The sequence below is a fragment of the Oncorhynchus mykiss genome, chromosome 13, assembly GCF_013265735.2.
Source record: "Oncorhynchus mykiss isolate Arlee chromosome 13, USDA_OmykA_1.1, whole genome shotgun sequence".
In the NCBI taxonomy this organism is placed as follows: Eukaryota; Metazoa; Chordata; class Actinopteri; order Salmoniformes; family Salmonidae; genus Oncorhynchus; species Oncorhynchus mykiss.
Window position 1 is genome coordinate 38,509,491 of NC_048577.1, and position 16,345 is coordinate 38,525,835.

At 43.6% G+C, this 16,345-nt stretch overlaps 1 protein-coding gene across 2 annotated transcripts in view; it reads right to left on the reverse strand.

Annotated features, from left to right (window-relative positions):
* Window positions 1–16,345, reverse strand: part of LOC110486297 (protein tweety homolog 3) — a 61,689-nt gene that overhangs the window by 19,373 nt on the left and 25,971 nt on the right. For both annotated transcript variants that reach the window (XM_021557779.2, XM_021557780.2), the window contains exons 3-7: window positions 12,327–12,438; window positions 11,867–12,087; window positions 10,704–10,799; window positions 6,366–6,438; window positions 5,688–5,763 (exon numbers count right to left, since the gene is read on the reverse strand). In XM_021557779.2, coding sequence (XP_021413454.2) covers window positions 5,688–5,763; window positions 6,366–6,438; window positions 10,704–10,799; window positions 11,867–12,087; window positions 12,327–12,438 — 578 coding nt within the window. The remainder of the gene's footprint in view (window positions 1–5,687; window positions 5,764–6,365; window positions 6,439–10,703; window positions 10,800–11,866; window positions 12,088–12,326; window positions 12,439–16,345) is intronic.

Consider the following 16,345-nt stretch of genomic DNA (forward strand, 5'->3'; position numbering starts at 1 on the left):
CCTCCACTGGTCTTACCTCATTCACACACACACTACTTCACACACACTTGGCTCCATCTCTCTCTCCTCATCATGGGACCAGATTGGCCAATTACGCCACGGGCTGTATTAGACACTTAAAACGCAGCGCAGCCCGTCACCCCTGGCTTGTCTGCCCGGCCACTGATGCTCTGGAGGTAATTTATTGAGTCCTATTACAGGTTTGAGGAGGTAGCTCATGCACCCCAGCCCAGGTCCATAAATCTGAAAGCAATACATTTCACCACTGGCCAGAGAATAGAAACAGGTTTATCTCTCTCCCCAGGGTGGGATGGGGGATTGATTGAGCATCACAGTGATTGGGCTTGTCTGGCACATATTAAAGCGCTTTTGGCATTTGTGTCGTTGCTCTGTCATTATTTCCGCATCATATCCCAGTGTGTATGCTACTGAAGGGAATGAATCCAATCATTTGTCAGAGCTATCAAAAACATCCAGATGACAGTACCCCACGACAAAAATAAACACTTATATTTTATCACAGACAGACAGAGTGTTAGAGCCAGACTTGTCATTGGTGTTATGCATTTCCCCCTCCAACGATTTACTACAACTGCTGTAGTGTTCTGTCAAGTTGAAGAGAGAACGCAATTCATAGTCAGCAGACGGTTCTCCTCCAAAACAAACAGGACATGAAAGCTTGTGACCGAGAAATTTAACAAACACTTGCCTCTCAGCGTTCTTGCACAAACAACTTAAAAAGTAGCGTAAGATGTGAATCTCACAGAGAGCAGTGTCTGTATTTCACTTTATGATCGATCTCACAATCAGAACCAAGATGGCGTAGCAGTAGGACGTATTGTCGTGTTGTGTCCCTTGTATATATCGTTTGTTTTCGTTTTTTTTTCTTCACATATCTTTAAAACTTTTTGCTGAACCTCAACTTCTTCTAAATACTCTCCTGCAACCCGCCTCACCCAACGTAGCTATTTTTCCTAAAGTATTTATATTTACTTCGGACCTTGGAACCCCTCAACTGAAGCTAGCCAACGAACTACCGGCTTCAGCAAAACATTGCTAGCGGTCTTCAGCTAACCGGTCATCAGCTAACCTTTAGCTCGGAAAGCTCTCGCCAGTTCGAACAACGCGACTCTAACCAGAGCATAACGGACCTATTTATTATTTTATTTTATTTTTCATCCCCGGATTCCCATCGCAAACGGAACATTTTGAGCTCCTGGGCTACAATATCCAGACCCACGACCGGTCCATCGATGTCACTGCATGAAGAGGAATAAACAGATACCCCCATCGCGACGTCCCCAAAGGCTAACTCTCTAGCCCTTGCTATCTCCTTGCTTGCAAATTCGGCCTGCTAACTGCTAGCTTGTTTAGCCCGGTCCGCTAACTGCTACCGTGTTTAGCACCGTCTACTAACTGTTAGCTTGTTAGCACAGGCCTGCTAACCGTCTGAATCGCCGCGTCCCAAACACTCACTGAACCCATATCTACTTTCTATCCCTTTTCGATTATTGATTTGTTTATACCTTCCGGTAACCTGCCTCACCCAATGTGATACGGAACCGCTATTATCTTTACATTTTTAGAACACACTCAAGAACCTCCAGAAGCTAACCAGCTAACTGGCTACAAGCTATTTGGTCATTGTTAGTTTTCTAACCTGGATATCACTCGCCAGTCCAGCTTCCCTGCCCCATCCACCGCTGCCCCTTGGACACTGATCACTTGGCTACATAGCTGATGCATGCTGGACTGTCCATTAATCACGGTAATTCATTCTGCTTGTTTATGTTTTATCTGTCGGCCCCAGCCGCACTTAGGCTCTGTGTGTAGTTAACCCGACCCTCTCTGCCTAATCAATCGCCATTCTACCTGCTGTTGTTGTGCTAGCTGATTAGCTGTTGTCTCACCTACTGTTTTAGCTAGCTCTCCCAATTCAACACCTGTGATTACTGTATGCCTCGCTGTATGTCTTTCTCAAATGTCAATATGCCTTGTATACTGTTGTGCAGGTTAGTTATCATTGTTTTAGTTTACAATGGAGCCCCTAGTTCCACTCTTTATACCCCTGTTACCTCCTTTGTCCCACCCCCCACACATGCGGTGACCTCACCCATTACAACCAGCATGTCCAGAGATACAACCTCTCTCATCATCACCCAGTGCCTGGGCTTACCTCCGCTGTACCCGCACCCCACCATACCCCTGTTTGCGCATTATGCCCTGAATATATTCTACCATGCCCAGAAACCTGCTCCTCTTATTCTCTGTCCCCAACGCCCTAGGCGACCAGTTTTGATAGCCTTCAGCCGCACCCTCATACTACTCCTTCTCTGTTCCGCGGGTGATGTGGAGGTAAACCCAGGCCCTGCATGTCCCCAGGCACCCTCATTTGTTGACTTCTGTGATCGAAAAAGCCTTGGTTTCATGCATGTCAACATCAGAAGCCTCCTCCCTAAGTTTGTCTTACTCACTGCTCTAGCACACTCTGCTAACCCTGATGTCCTTGCCGTGTCTGAATCCTGGCTCAGGAAGGCCACCAAAAATTCTGAGATTTCCATACCCAACTATAACATCTTCCGTCAAGATAGAACTGCCAAAGGAGGAGGAGTTGCAGTCTACTTCAGAGATAGCCTGCAAAGTAATGTCATACTTTCCAGGTCCGTACCCAAACAGTTCGAACTACTAATTTTGAAAATTACTCTCTCCAGAAATAAGTCTCTCACTGTTGCCGCCTGCTACCGACCCCCCTCAGCTCCCAGCTGTGCCCTGGACACCATTTGTGAATTGATCGCCCCCCATCTAGCTTCAGAGTTTGTTCTGTTAGGTGACCTAAACTGGGATATGCTTAACACCCCGGCAGTCCTACAATCTAAGCTAGATGCCCTCAATCTCACTCAAATCATCAAGGAACCCACCAGGTACAACCCTAACTCTGTAAACAAGGGCACCCTCATTGACGTCATCCTGACCAACTGGCCCTCCAAATACACCTCCGCTGTCTTCAACCAGGATCTCAGCGATCACTGCCTCATTGCCTGTATCCGCTATGGAGCCGCAGTCAAACGACCACCCCTCATCACTGTCAAACGCTCCCTAAAACACTTCTGTGAGCAGGCCTTTCTAATCGACCTGGCCCGGGTATCCTGGAAGGACATTGACCTCATCCCGTCAGTTGAGGATGCCTGGTCTTTCTTTAAAAGTAACTTCCTCACCATTTTAGATAAGCATGCTCCGTTCAAAAAATGCAGAACTAAGAACAGATATAGCCCCTGGTTCACTCCAGACCTGACTGCCCTCGACCAGCACAAAAACATCCTGTGGCGGACTGCACTAACATCGAACAGTCCCCGCGATATGCAACTGTTCAGGGAAGTCAGGAACCAATACACACAGTCAGTCAGGAAAGCTAAAGCCAACTTCTTCAGGCAGAAGTTTGCATCCTGTAGCTCCAACTCCAAAAAGTTCTGGGACACTGTGAAGTCCATGGAGAACAAGAGCACCTCCTCCCAGCTGCCCACTGCACTGAGGCTAGGTAACACGGTCACCACCGATAAATCCATGATTATCGAAAACTTCAACAAGCATTTCTCAACGGCTGGCCATGCCTTCCGCCTGGCTACTCCAACCTCGTCCAACAGCTCCCCCCCCCCCCGCAGCTACTCGCCCAAGCCTCTCCAGGTTCTCCTTTACCCAAATCCAGATAGCAGATGTTCTGAAAGAGCTGCAAAACCTGGACCCGTACAAATCAGCTGGGCTTGACAATCTGGACCCTCTATTCCTGAAACTATCCGCCGCCATTGTCGCAACCCCTATTACCAGCCTGTTCAACCTCTCTTTCATATCGTCTGAGATCCCCAAGGATTGGAAAGCTGCCGCAGTCATCCCCCTCTTCAAAGGGGGCGACACCCTGGACCCAAACTGTTACAGACCAATATCCATCCTGCCCTGCCTATCTAAGGTCTTCGAAAGCCAAGTCAACAAACAGATCACTGACCATCTTGAATCCCACCGTACCTTCTCCGCTGTGCAATCTGGTTTCCGAGCCGGTCACGGGTGTACCTCAGCCACGCTCAAGGTACTAAACGATATCATAACCGCCATCGATAAAAGACAGTACTGTGCAGCCGTCTTCATAGACCTTGCCAAGGCTTTCGACTCTGTCAATCACCGTATTCTTATCGGCAGACTCAGTAGCCTCGGTTTTTCGGATGACTGCCTTGCCTGGTTCACCAATTACTTTGCAGACAGAGTTCAGTGTGTCAAATCGGAGGGCATGCTGTCCGGTCCTCTGGCAGTCTCTATGGGGGTGCCACAGGGTTCAATTCTCGGGCCGACTCTTTTCTCTGTATATATCAATGATGTTTCTCATGCTGCGGGCGATTCCCTGATCCACCTCTACGCAGACGACACCATTCTATATACTTCCGGCCCGTCCTTGGACACTGTGCTATCTAACCTCCAAACGAGCTTCAATGCCATACAGCACTCCTTCCGTGGCCTCCAACTGCTCTTAAACGCTAGTAAAACCAAATGCATGCTTTTCAACCGTTCGCTGCCTGCACCCGCACGCCTGACCAGCATCACCACCCTGGATGGTTCCGACCTTGAATATGTGGACATCTATAAGTACCTAGGTGTCTGGCTAGACTCTAAACTCTCCTTCCAGACCCATATCAAACATCTCCAATCGAAAATCAAATCAAGAGTCGGCTTTCTATTCCGCAACAAAGCCTCCTTCACTCACGCCGCCAAACTTACCCTAGTAAAACTGACTATCCTACCGATCCTCGACTTCGGCGATGTCATCTACAAAATTGCTTCCAACACTCTACTCAGCAAACTGGATGCAGTTTATCACAGTGCCATCCGTTTTGTCACTAAAGCACCTTATACCACCCACCACTGCGACTTGTATGCTCTAGTCGGCTGGCCCTCGCTACATATTCGTCGCCAGACCCACTGGCTCCAGGTCATCTACAAGTCCATGCTAGGTAAAGCTCCGCCTTATCTCAGTTCACTGGTTACGATGGCAACACCCATCCGTAGCACGCGCTCCAGCAGGTGTATCTCACTGATCATCCCTAAAGCCAACACCTCATTTGGCCGCCTTTCGTTCCAGTTCTCTGCTGCCTGTGATTGGAACGAATTGCAAAAATCGCTGAAGTTGGAGACTTTTATCTCCCTCACCAACTTCAAACATCTGCTATCTGAGCAGCTAACCGATCGCTGCAGCTGTACATAGTCTATTGGTAAATAGCCCACCCATTTTCACCTACCTCATCCCCATACTGTTTTTATTTATTTATTTTTCTGCTCTTTTGCACACCAATATCTCTATCTCTACCTTTACATAACCATCTGATCATTTATCACTCCAGTGTTAATCTGCATAATTGTAATTATTTGCCTACCTTCTCATGCCTTTTGCACACAATGTATATATAGACTCCCCTTTTTTCTACTGTGTTATTGACTTGTTAATTGTTTACTCCATGTGTAACTCTGTGTTGTCTGTTCACACTGCTATGCCTTATCTTGGCCAGGTCGCAGTTGCAAATGAGAACTTGTTCTCAACTAGCCTACCTGGTTAAATAAAGGTGAAATAAAAAAAATAAAATAAAATAAAATAAACAATAAACGTGACAAATCTAAGACACTGGCGATTCCTCTTAATGAATCTATACCTTTATTGAGCACTCCATACTGTTCGGTCATTTGGGTGACGAACATGTCTGGAGCAACGCAGAAGTCACTGGAGGTCTGCAGAGAGGGAGTAAAACACAGTCACACGGTAGGAAAAACCAAACAGTCAGAAAGCACAACAGGACATTCCCCAACAACACAGTAGTTAGAATAATGAGAATGCTCAGTTTGTAGGATAATCAGTCTCACTGGAGGATTCCATTAGGAGATAATAAAGATCACATGCACCATTGTGTCCCGGAAGGAAGACGAGGCAGGGGGTCATCTCTGATTCATATGCAGGGGAGGGAATTATCCATTTGAAATGGTGTGGGAGGGGGATTTGCATAAAGACAGATCCCACTGGGTCCTAAATATTTGATAAAGGCATGCCGCGCACAATGAACGACACACTGTACCAGCTATAAATTGTAGTAGCTAGTCTGCCTCGCAATTGTCCCTAGATAAACTTGGCAAGTGTTAACAAACCTAACTCCATGAATCATACTGATAATAGTACCTCATGCCAAACATTATTTTTTGTTCAGTGTCAGCTGGCCCACTGCAGTGACTCAGGTAAAGGGTTGTACAGGTTCTAACTCCCACACTACTTGGACTGAGCTCTGGGTTCCAAGCCTCAACATAGAGATATAGAGCCATGTTCCCATGGAGACACTCACGGCAGACACAGCCAACTCCAGACCCAGGGAGGCCCAGCTGATAACCAGAGCCAGGATGCCAAGAAGACACACTCTGGGGAAGGAGACAGAGAGAGGGAGGACAGAGGTTAGAACAGGACTGCTGCCCAGAAGACATACCAGCCCGCACAGAGGAGCACGAGATTCAACTTCACTCAACTTTACGACAGAATCACCCCGTTAGTTTACAATTGCAACGTTTCCCTCTACTGTGGGAATTGTGATCGAATCAACATAATATGTCCCTTTCAATGCAACATACCAGGAAAAAAAGTGAGATTTTGTTATAGGCAGAGCGCATCGGAGGAGGATTCTATTGCATTGACAGGCACCAGCGACCTCAAGTTGATGCACTTTTGAGATCAAAGTGAAGAATCGCATGTATCCGCATTCACATTTTCGGGATTTCTTTCGAGATGTCTTTCGTTTTTATTTATCATCATTGTCTACAAGACATCTGTCTGATTGGCACCTGTCTGTGTGGACTAATCCATTGTGGAATCAGTGGGGATGGCACAGTCCATCACTAAGACGTGCTACTGAAATTGTATATGGTTATATTACCTAAGAACAATGATGCAACACTAATAAAAATAATATTACTTTATAACAAATGCTCTTTCTCCCGCGTTGGATAGTGGTTGCTGTCCGTGGTTCTGAAATAGTACGCTGTTGAATTGGTGCTTTTCCTAAACCCTGTTGCTATGTGCATAATAGCAAAGTTAGCCAGCATATGTGGGAGGCAGCAGCAGAGTCTGGAGACGAGAAAACAGCTCTTGCCTTAATTGACTAAGAAAAGTGAGGAGAGAGGAAACTTAATTAGGTCTATAATCAATAGCCCTAAATGTTAAAGGCTTTATAAATCATCCATATATATATATATATATATATATATATATATATATATATATATATATATATATATATATATATATATATATATATATATATATATATATATATATATATATATATATATATATATATATAAATAATATATATATATGGATGATTTATATATATATATATATATATATATATATATACACACACACATAAATAAGACAGATCCTGTTTCTGTTGCCTGTTTGAGTGTTTGCTTAATAGCCTACTGATTCCGTTAGCACCAAGCCTCACGCAACCACAACAAGTCGGATAAACAATTTCACAGATCCGGCTGTTTTTTAATCTTTGCTATGCTGTAATAAAGTCTTTACATATTTTTTTCCGTTAGAACAGCCTCTCTGGTATTATTTATCATTTATTTAGTGTTTACACAGTTCCAAATTGTCAGGAAAATCACATTTATAATCATAATAATAACAACCATCCCTTTTCTTGATCTCCCTGTTATTATTACTATTATGATCATCATTATAATAATAATAATAATAATAAGTAATGTCATTAGAATGCTTGCCTAAGAGCACCTCCTGTTTAGTCTTAATACCGTAACTTACTTAGGACTATATTTCAATAGTTAAATAGGCTACAGTACTGTATCAATCAATCAATCAATCATTCAGCTGTTCATGTCATCGCACAGCATACAGGTCATTAATTATTTGAAATGCAATCAAGCATTTGAGTTAAAAAATTAAATAAAAGCACTCAGTGCTTGCTCCTTACCTTCTTTTTCTTGATCTCTAGTATTTTCCACAACTAGTCACATTTATTCCACACATCTGACTTCCCCTTTACCTCCTGAGCAACCAGTAAACATTCCTGTTTCAAGCTTATTTGTCACGTCCTCTGCATCCCTTTTGCTGTCACGTGTTACGGTGTTCGGAGTTTGTTATAACTAATTGATTGATGTAATTATGATATGCTATAGGTTAGGCCCTATTGGTCACATGCATCCGATGCATACACGTGTCACGTTAAGAGCAAGGGTCAAGCAAGTAGGGAATGTTTTTCCGAAACAAATTAGGGATTTAGGTAACAGAACTTTTCAGTCAGAAATGGTTGTAATTATGTTGCATCTTCAACAACATGGACAGATCGATAAACTCTGTTGATGTTAGAGCAGCAAGTCTGGCACAATCAAATCAATTGCGGTCGGACTCCCTCTAGTCATTTGTGTGTCTTAATTATTTAATGAAACAGTGTGCTTAAAGCATCAGACAAGCTCAGTGCATATCGTTGATTTGATTAACACACATAGGATGTGTCTATTTATGAAAAATACATGTTTAAATATTCTGACCAATAGATTGGTCGAAAGAACAGACGACTCTCGGGCAACAAAGTTTATAATAATTTTTTATTTTTTTTCCCCCTTTGGGGATAGCTCTAGCACATTTGTTCATAGGCCTATACTTTGATAGTTAGTGAGTTTTTTTGCCAAATTATACTGTAGCACATTTTTGGTAAGCAATGAAGGAGTGATTGTTTCCTACAAGAGCACAAAACTATTGATGGGGGGAAAAAAAAAAAAAAAAAATCAATAAGAGTTACATAACCGATATATTATTTATGATATTTCGTATCGTTTTGACAATCGCAATTATTCTTTTTGCGCTAGTTGGCTGTACCTGCACAACTCCAGTACTTGTCCTTCATAGCTGATTCTCCATCTTCTTTATTAACAGGGAGCCCATTTGTTTTATGCACTTTTATTTCCATGACTGTTCAAAACTCATTTTCTCATGGCTCTCCCTTGTGAGCAATATGTTCTGAACGCAATAAAATGACAGTATCGAATCACTAATACATATAGAATCGTGAGAATCGCAATACATATCACATAGGCACCTAACCATGAAACATTGTATCGTGAGGTCCTTGGCAATTCCCAGCCTTCACAAAATGTGTACATTTCTAGCACTCTTTGAAAAGCAAGTCTTCAATATTGTATTTTAAGACAGGCTTGAATAAGCTAAGTAGGCAATATTGCAGAGGGTAGCATACATATTTGTCTGATCCTCTGAAATAATAACAATAATAATGTTATGGGAATAATAATCCATTTTATTTTGTAAAGTGGCCTTTTGCATCAAACACAATACAACAACAGTTTCAGTCACCTCCTTGTCTGAAGGACAAGTAACCAAAACAGGTTAATGTCAAGCCCTGCATGTTTTCAAAAGTGGAATGTAGGCCTGTATGATAGAACAGGTATTTCAATTGTTATTCCATGCTAAAATGTTTTTGGACACATTTTCTCCATAGTTCTTTTTAATGGTAGGCCAATATTATGATCAAACAGCCACAGTAGGCCACAAGTAGCCCACAAGTAGCCCACTTGGCCACTGTTAAAATTAACCAAAAAACTGGGTACAGCCTCAGTTCACACAGTAAAAACGCACTGGAAGTTGCACAGAATTTTCAAAACATTCAAGTTTGCACCAAGGAGACAAAAATGTTCTCAATGCCGCAAAAAAAAGTGGGCTACTTGTGGCCAAGTGGGCTACTTGTGGCCTACTGTGGCTGTTTGATCATAATGTTGGCCTTCCATTAAGGCCACATTTTAGCATGGAATAACAATTGAAATACCTGTTCTATCATACAGGCCTTCATTCCATGAGACTGGGAGTTGCTTAGCCTTAACCCCAAACGAAGGCTATTACACATTTTGACTGATCTAAATAAAATGCTGGTGGGTTTAATGTTGAGCTATAAAAAAGGAAACCTTGATTTCAACCCTAAACACCCACAGGGACTTGGGATAATGTTTCCCTCATCTCACAAGGAGAGTTAGGGTTAATTATGTCAGAGGAAGTACCCCTTCATTGGTCTCTGGGCAGGGCTTGAGGATGACCTGGGTCTGATTCACTGAGGATGTGTGAGATGAAAGGACATAGGAGGGATAGGAGAGGGGGACCTGGCTGGGGTAACCATGAAGCCCAATGCTCTGGAACTGACTCACATGACAATGAGCCACCCAAACTGACCCCACTGTATCCACAGTCACAGATCATTAAATGAAATAGAAGGGGAGGGACTGAAGAGGAGGGCAGGCAGCGCTGAGCTTGTGTCCTTGATGCCTTTCAAAAAGGATCTAACATACGGTCCTGCAGAGTTTTCTGAGAGGTTAGTTTTAAAGCACGTGCCAAATGGACTGTGACTGGCTGACACTTTATGAAGCGTGAATTCGTCTCACATAATCGCAATGACAAGGTTATTCAGCGTACAGTCAAACGTAATTTGCAACGGGCGTACAAAGTGATACATGAGATAAAACCTCTGACACATTGGAGGCTTTCATTTTATTTAAATAATTCAATAGCATGACAATTGCTATAAATATATGGCCTAGCAGAATATGGTCCCGCTCCCCACAGTTCTTTTTGGTTCACTCCCTCACATGGTAGGACTCACCCAATAAGTGTTCCCTTGGAGTTGCGAATGAGGCCAAACAGCACCAGCAGGCAGATGAGGATGTTGAAAAGCAGCAGGCCTAAGTAGCCCAGCCACCTGAGGTGGGAAACAACAACAGTCACGAAACCAACACTCAACCACAAACACAACGGAACTATAGACAGACTGACTGAAGAAACCCCAACACCTGCTGACAAACGCAGCACAGTACAGCAAGAAAAAATGATCTATGACCAGTGTACAAATTACATCGGTACTGCTAAAGAAATCAAAAGGATACAAACATGGGGATGGCTTCAAACATACATCAAACAAAAACATGTGATCTGAAGACCACTTCCCCTGCGAGATGCTGAGGGAGGAAGTGTTTGAGATGTCGAGAGGAAGTAGCAGGGAGGGCCGGCTGCTGAATCAGACTGATTTAACTGTAAAGGCGTTTCCACAGTTGACTGCAGCCGTCTCCGTTAACTACATTCATACAGATCCAACCATCACTGACTGGCTGGCTGGCTGGCCTCACCAGGAGAGAGATTAACTATCTAACTGTGAAATGTACTGAGGATATATAAACTATCTTACACTGCAGGGTTGTTAACACGAGTTACAGGAGGGAGGACTGTGTTGTGTGTTTCATCCAGTGTCTCCTCCCACTACGTGGTTCATTCGAAGGGTTTTCTCAGAAAAATCAGAGCTCTGATATGGTTCATATTAGCTTTTTCTGAGTATCAACTGAGATGATTCTCTCTCTAAAAGGCCTAGCAGTGGAATTCTGCAGCACGACACCAGCATAAACATACATCTATGAGGGATGACGTACTGGTTGCGTAAATTGCTAATCCTATAGTGCAGGATTCCTCTCAGAGTGGAAGCTGTGTAGTTCTGTTCACACTCCATTAAACCCAGGTTGCTGTGAGCTCCTGTATGTAAATGAGGCAGCAGCAAAAGCAGCTAATAATAAAAACTCCCTCATCCCCAACGTGAAATACAAACAATGTATAATACAATAAGACAGGAAAACAAACTCCAACTACATTCATCTAAAATAGACAAACGATGTTCTAAAACAAACAGGCCCCAGTTCTGGTAACTATTTTGGTGAACAATAGAAATTGTATGTCCTGAGATGTCATATATTGAGCCTCCCAAGTCTGTCCATCTCTCACCTGTACCAGTCGTAGAGCTCGATGTTGACGGCCAGCTCCTCCAGGGAGATTTCTCTGTTGCCCCAGAAGGGGATCTCCACCATCTGCCTCACCAGCTCGTCCAGCTGGCCCTGCAGCTTCTGGATGATAGACAGATAGTCTGTGTGCTTGGCGTACTGGCCCTCCAGCTGCCCCAGACTGCCATCCACCGTCTGCTTCAGGGAGCCCGTGCCGTCTGATACCTAGGTAGTAGGCACAGGGAGGGACACCCAAAGTCACAAACAACCCACTCCTTATGGGGATAGACAAAATCAATAGTGTTTATTATATCGTATCTACGTGGGGTTAGCAGGGGAATCACTGCTCCTTATAGTGACCAACAGTATGATGACTGTGAATGGTGGACCCAGCCCATGTTATGGCTGTGACAGTAGAGATTTTGCTGGGGTGTCATTGTTTCAATCAGAGTTCTGAGTATTACCAGTTTCTGCACTCCTGCCACCGTGCGGTTGGCGTGGCGCAGGGAGTACGTCAGCCTGTTCACTCCATCACAGGTCTCACCGTTCCCATAGAAACCAACAGCAATGCCGGCGCTGAAGGGAGACAAAGGGGAGGAGAGAAAGCGGTTAGGAGGAGGAAGAGAGGTCGGCATAGCATGGCAGACAGACAGACGAAGCGGGTAGGCATGTGAACCCTGCGTCAACTCCTGCCAGGGATAGATGCCACTGAACAGGCAGCATTGAGCTCCAGCAGAAAGCCTCTCTATACAGAATCCATAGCAACCAAGAGGAATGGGTCAGCAATGCCCAGAGCCCCACCATAGAGCTGACAAAGGCTGTACTGACACAGGAGATCAACCCTTGCCCATTCATGGAGGCCGGAGATTATAGGGGGAGCCGCCCTGGCAATCACAAAGACCTACTGCCTCCCAGCTAGTGCTAGACCAGTGGTTCCCAACCAGGATTACCAGGAGCCCTGGGGGTACTTGCTCTATCCACAGGGGGTACTTGAGAAGACTCGTGAGACCATAGGTCTACTGGTAAAATGCACATGAGGGGATACTTCAGGGGTACTCTGGGCAGAGCAAAATTCAGATGGTGGTACCGTAGCCAAAAAAGGTTGGGAACCACTGGTCAAGACAGGCATGGGGACCAATGAGCTAACCTATAAACAAGTGGAATCAAATGCATTAGAGGTGGCAATATCCAACGCTGAATATCTAATTACTTACATTAACATTCCAAATATTAGCTACCTACTAAAAACTACTACCAGTAGGCTTTTAGAAGTCTGTGTTGTCCTTTAGATTAGAATGCAACCCAAGAAACTCGTAAGGAACTGAAGACCTGGTGAGAGTGAGACTGTTGCTCAATACATGTGTGGGGGGTAATTATTTGAATCAATAATGAGAATGATATCAGGGGGTATCCTTGTCTAAGGAGGAGTTGTCACTACTTTTAACCTCTTTCCCCTTTGGGAAACAAATACCTCACCACCAGGGGTCACTATATCTCTCTCTCAATTCAATTTGCTTTATCGGCATGACGTAAAAATGCACATATTGCCAAAGCTTACTTTGGAGATTTACAATATTAACATAAATAAAATAATCAATATTCTTTAATTCCGTCCCATTGTGAGCAGTTGAATAGGCGTCACAATCCCTGCCTCCCTGCTAACTGAGAGACTGCCGAGCCACACAGCCAGCCCAAACAATAGCCTATTGACCATATGGTCACTCTCAGCTGAACACATGCAAACTGGAGGAGAGTTCCATGTGAAGGACAGTCCATTTACAGTTCACACACGTGACATCAGATGGAGGACAGGCTCCATACAGAGAGTCCTTCAGCGCTATAAACTAAAGCAAATAGGCCGATATCATGATGACATCATTATACGGCAGTTGGAGGGACTGTACAAGCAAGATGGAAGGTCTGAGGGCAATGTATCAAGAGAGACGTTCTGGTCAAACAGACTGGCTTTTAACATTGTATTGCAGGATTTCAAAGCTTCACTGTCATTATCCTACAGTATGTTAACAGCAGGTACGTTCAGTTGATCTTCCTAAGGCTATGGTTACATGGTTTCCTGCAGCCGTAGCAGAGTTCCCATCATTCCTGCAAGGCAGTACATCTGCCAGGATGATCTGTATAGGGTGTGAATCTGGGGTAAGGCCAAACAAAGGGTTCCTCTGGCATTGATAAACATCTAGCTTGTTCAGCACCAATGGTGCTGAACAAAACCTTGAACATTTCAAAAGAGAAGTTTGAGTGTCATGCATTTAAGGCTGCAGCAATATCTAGGCTACATCAACAGACACTAGGCTTACTCAACATAATGTCTCAGTTGAAGTAGAGAATCTTCAAGGACGGATGAGGAGAATATCTCTAAACACAGAGTCGAACTGAATTCTACAATTCAGCCACAGCAACAGTGATATCACATTGACGCACCATCAATGACTTATGACATTGCCATGGCAACCACTTTTGAGCAAAGTTAAAGCTGTACAATACGACAATTACCTCAGGGAGGAGAGAAAGAAGCAGAGTCAATCATTATAGACATAAGGCAAGGTAAACTACCTCAGAACAAACCTGGAGAAAGACTTTTAAATCACCCCCTGCATAAAATCTATAGATTTTAACCACCCCCCTTCATGCCTGTGACATAACATCCCCAGTCCCTCTCCCAGTCCTCTTTACACAAGAGCATCTGACGTCAGAGGGGATTAAATCAAATGGCATGTTGACCAGGGAAACACCTCCTGTTAAAATGGGAGCCAGTCCACTCCTCTTCACCCTGCATCCAATGAGTGGATGGGATTGGCAATTTCCTGATCTGCTGCTAACTAGGGCAATCTCTTCCTCTCATACTCTGAAGGATGGAAAGGTGAGCTGGAGCTATGGGTTTGTGATCAGGGCAAACAAAGCACATCTCCCTCTGGGGACTGGTAAACTGTGGTGGAAACTTCAAACAGGAAAAACAGACAGGGATTAAATACACAACAGCCCCACTAGTTTGTTGGTTTAGTGTTCTCTTCGACCGCCCTGATTAGAGGTCGACCGATTATGATTTTTCAACGCCGATACCGATTATTGGAGGACCAAAAAAAGCCGATACCGATTATTGGAGGACCAAAAAAAGCCGATACCGATTAATCTGCCATTTTTTATTTGTAATAATGACAATTACAACAATACTGAATGAACACTTATTTTAACTTAATATAATACATAAATAAAATCAATTAGCCTCAAATAAATAAATAAATAATGTTCCCAAATTAAACAGGATATTTTGTCAGGACAAGATGCTAGAATATGCATATAATTGACAGCTTAGGATAGAAAACACTCGAAAGTTTCCAAAACTGTAAAAATATAGTCTACAGAAGAGTATGAGTATAACAGAACTGATGTTACAGGCGAAAGCCTGAGAAATATCCAATCCGGAAGTGACTCATCTTTTGAAAGCCCTGCGTTCCGATGCGTGCCTATTGAGCTGTGAATGCCCTATCAACCAGATTACGCTTTCTACGTATTCCCCAAGGTGTCTACAGCATTGTGACGTAGTTTTACGCATTTATGTTGAAGAATACCCGTAGGCGGCTTCATTGAGCCTGATGCTCCAAGATAAATTATTGCGTAAAATACAGAGGTAGCCATTATTCCAATCGCTTCTACTGAGAAACCAATTGTCCCGGTTGATATATTATCGAATAGATATTTGAAAAACACCTTGAGGATTGATTATAAACAACGTTTGCCATGTTTCTGTCGATATTATGGAGCTAATTTGGAATATTTTTCGGTGTTGTCGTGACCGCAATTTCCGGTCGATTTCTCAGCCAAACGTGAAGAACAAACAGGGCTATTTCGCCTACAAAAATATTATTTTGGGAATTTTTTTTACTTTGGCTATCTACCTGGGAGTCTCGTGAGTGAAAACATCCGAAGTTCAAAGGTAAACTATTTAATTTGATTTATTTTCTGATTTGTGACAAGGTTGCCTGCTGCTAGCAAGGCATAATGCTATGCTAGGCTATCGATAAACTTACACAAATGCTTGTCTAGCTTTGGCTGTAAAGCATATTTTGAAAATCTGAGATGACAGGGTGATTAACAAAAGGCTAAGCTGTGTTCCAATATATTTCACTTGTGATTTACATGAATAGGAATATTTTCTAGGAAGATGTATGTCCGTTGCGTTATGCTAATTAGTGTCAGATAATGACACCGGTCCCGTTCACGGGTGTCACTAGAGGTTAACCTTTGACTATTGGATGTTCTTATAGGCACTTTAGTATTGCCAGGGTAACAGTATAGCTTCCGTCCCTCTCCTCACTCCTCCCTGGGCTCGAACCAGGAACACAACGACAACAGCCAACCTCGAAGCAGCGTTACCCATGCAGAGTAAGGGGAACAACCACTCCCAAGTCTCAGAGCGAGTGACGGTTGAAACGCTATTAGCGCGCACCACGCTAACTAGCTAGCC